The sequence below is a fragment of the Clupea harengus genome, chromosome 21, assembly GCF_900700415.2.
Source record: "Clupea harengus chromosome 21, Ch_v2.0.2, whole genome shotgun sequence".
Lineage (NCBI taxonomy): Eukaryota > Metazoa > Chordata > Actinopteri > Clupeiformes > Clupeidae > Clupea > Clupea harengus.
In genome coordinates this window covers 26,060,362-26,062,861 of record NC_045172.1, presented here as the reverse complement: position 1 = coordinate 26,062,861, position 2,500 = coordinate 26,060,362, and the positions used below count along the sequence as shown (strand labels likewise).

Sequence of the window (2,500 nt, the reverse complement as noted above, 5' to 3'; positions counted from 1 at the left end):
CAAGAAGGAGGTGTGTGTGTGTGTGTGTGTGTGTGTGTGTGTGTGTGTGTGTGTGTGTGTGTGTGTGACCAACTACTTCCTCAACTTCAAGAAGGAGGTGGGGTCTGTCTGTCTGTCTGTCTGTCTATCTCTGTCTGTCTGTCTGTCCGTCTGTCTGTCTTTACCTAGCTACCTGTGTGTGTGTGTGTGTGTGTGTATCTCTTGACTGTCTGTCTGTCTATCTCTCTCAGCCTCTTAAGATCAGTTTTCTTTGAATAATATTTACATAAAGAAAATAAATAAATTCACATTAAAATTGAGAAATGAATAGAAGTCCTCTGTCCCGAGTGGTGTGTGTGTGTGTTGAGAGTAGTGTGTGTGCGTGTAAGTGAGAGTGGTGTGTGTGTAAGTGAGAGTAGTGTGTGTGTAAGTGAGAGTAGTGTGTGTGTGTTGAGTAGTGTGTGTGTAAGTGAGAGTAGTTTGTGGGGAAGTGAGAGTGGTGTGTGTGTGTGCCTGTGTATGTCTGTGTATATGTGTGTCCGTGTGTCCATGCCTGTGTGTGTGTGCATGCCCGTGTGTGTGTGTGTGTGTGTGTGTGTGTGTGTGTGTGTGTGTGTGTGTGTGTGTGTGTGTGTGTGTGTGTGTGTGTGTGTGTGTGTGTGTGTGTGCGCGCTCCTGTGTGTGCCTGTGTATGTCTGTGTATATGTGTGTTCGTGTGTCCATGTCTCTGTGTGTGTGTGTGTGTGTGTGTGTGTGTGTGTGTGTGTGTGCATGCCTTTGTGTGTGTGTGTGTGTTTCTAACTCATGTTATTTGTGTTCTCTGTGATAGGTGCGTAATAAGGTCTATAACCGGCTGCTGTTGCTGCGTTCTCTCTCTCTGTACGGAACACGCTCTCCTCAGGAGCTCCTCAAGGCCTCAGGCCTCACACAGGTGTGTGTGTGTGTGTGTGTGTGTGTGTGTGTGTGTGTGTGTGTGTGTGTGTGTGTGTGTGTGTGTGTGTGTGTGTGTGTGTATATTCAGGCTGTTTTGCTTCATAGTGGCACTGAGTTTTGAAGGAGTTTTCACACACACTGATCCTCTCGTCTGTGGCCTGTGTGTGTGTGTGTGTGTGTGTGTGTGTGTGGCTGCAGAAATGGGTGAACCGGGAGATCTCCAACTTTGACTACCTGATCCAGCTCAACACGGTCGCCGGGCGGACCTACAACAACCTGGCCCAGTACCCTGTGGTATGAACGCCTCCTTACACACACACACACACACACACACACACACACACACGGCCTAGAAACACACTCGCAGAGCCAAACTGGGCACAGCGTTTAACTCTGTCTGTGTGTGTGTGTTTGTGTGTGTGTGTGTGTGTGTGTGTGTGTGTGTCTGTGTGTGTGTCTGTGTGTGTGTGCATGCCTGTGTGTGTGTGTGTGTGTGTGTGCACGTGTGTGTGCGTGCTTGTGTGTGTGTCTGTGTGTGCGTGCGTGTGTGTGTGTGTGTGTGTGTTTCTGTGTGTGTGTGAGCATGTGCGTGTGTGTGTGTGTGCATGCCTGTGTGTGTGTGTGTGTGTGTGTGTGTGTGTGTCCGTGTGTCTGTGTGTGTGTCTGTGTGTGTGTCTGTCTGTGTGTGTGTCTGTGTGTGTCTCTGTGTCTGTGTGCGTGTGTCTGTGTGTGTGCGCGTGTGTGTGTGTGTTGTGTCGTTCCGGGTCCAGTTTCCCTGGATCTTGTCAGACTACACGTCAGAGGAGTTGGACCTGTCGGACCCGCGCGTGTTCCGAGATCTGTCCAAGCCCGTCGCCGTGCTCAACGAGAGGAACGCCAAGGCCGTCAGAGAGAAGTGAGAGTCAACCAATCACAGCACAGAATACAGACATGCAGCCAATCAGAGAACACCTCATACAGACATGCAGCCAATCACAGCACAGAATACAGACATGCAGCCAATCACAGAACACCTCAGACAGCCATGCAGCCAATCACAGAACACCACACTGAGATGCAGCCAATCACAGAAACTCACACTGAGATGCAGCCAATCACAGAACACCACACAGTTATTGTAGCCTATCAGAAAGTCCCGTATTGACCTATCGCACCACACAGCAATGAGTGATGGAAAAGCACATTACCTAGCAACCTGTCACACCACCCTTGTTTAATACGTGTAACGTCACGTCATATGTGGCTCTGCACACACACACACACACACACACACACACACTGAGCACATGTCGCCTTCAGGGATTTAAAGCAGAGGTGTGTTCCATAGCTACACACACACACACACACGCACCCCACACACACACACACACACACACACACACACACACACACACACACTGAGCACATGTCCCCTTCAGGGATTTAAAGCAGAGGTGTGTTCCATAGCTACACACACACACACACACAAACACACACACACACCTAACCCTACTCTCCCAAGGGAATCTTGGAGTTGTAGGAAACAGTGATACACACACAATCAACTTTAGGAAGCAGTCATACACACACAAGATTGTTTTTAATTATA

At 49.1% G+C, this 2,500-nt stretch overlaps 1 protein-coding gene across 1 annotated transcript in view; it reads left to right on the top strand.

Moving 5' to 3' along the window:
* nbeal1 (neurobeachin-like 1) overlaps nucleotides 1-2,500 on the top strand; it is an 80,686-nt gene that overhangs the window by 59,228 nt on the left and 18,958 nt on the right. Inside the window, 4 exon segments of the mRNA XM_042702820.1 lie at nucleotides 1-10; nucleotides 809-910; nucleotides 1,111-1,206; nucleotides 1,683-1,807. The exon segment at nucleotides 1-10 is cut by the window's left edge and continues 124 nt beyond it. Of these exon segments, the coding sequence (XP_042558754.1) occupies nucleotides 1-10; nucleotides 809-910; nucleotides 1,111-1,206; nucleotides 1,683-1,807 (333 nt within the window).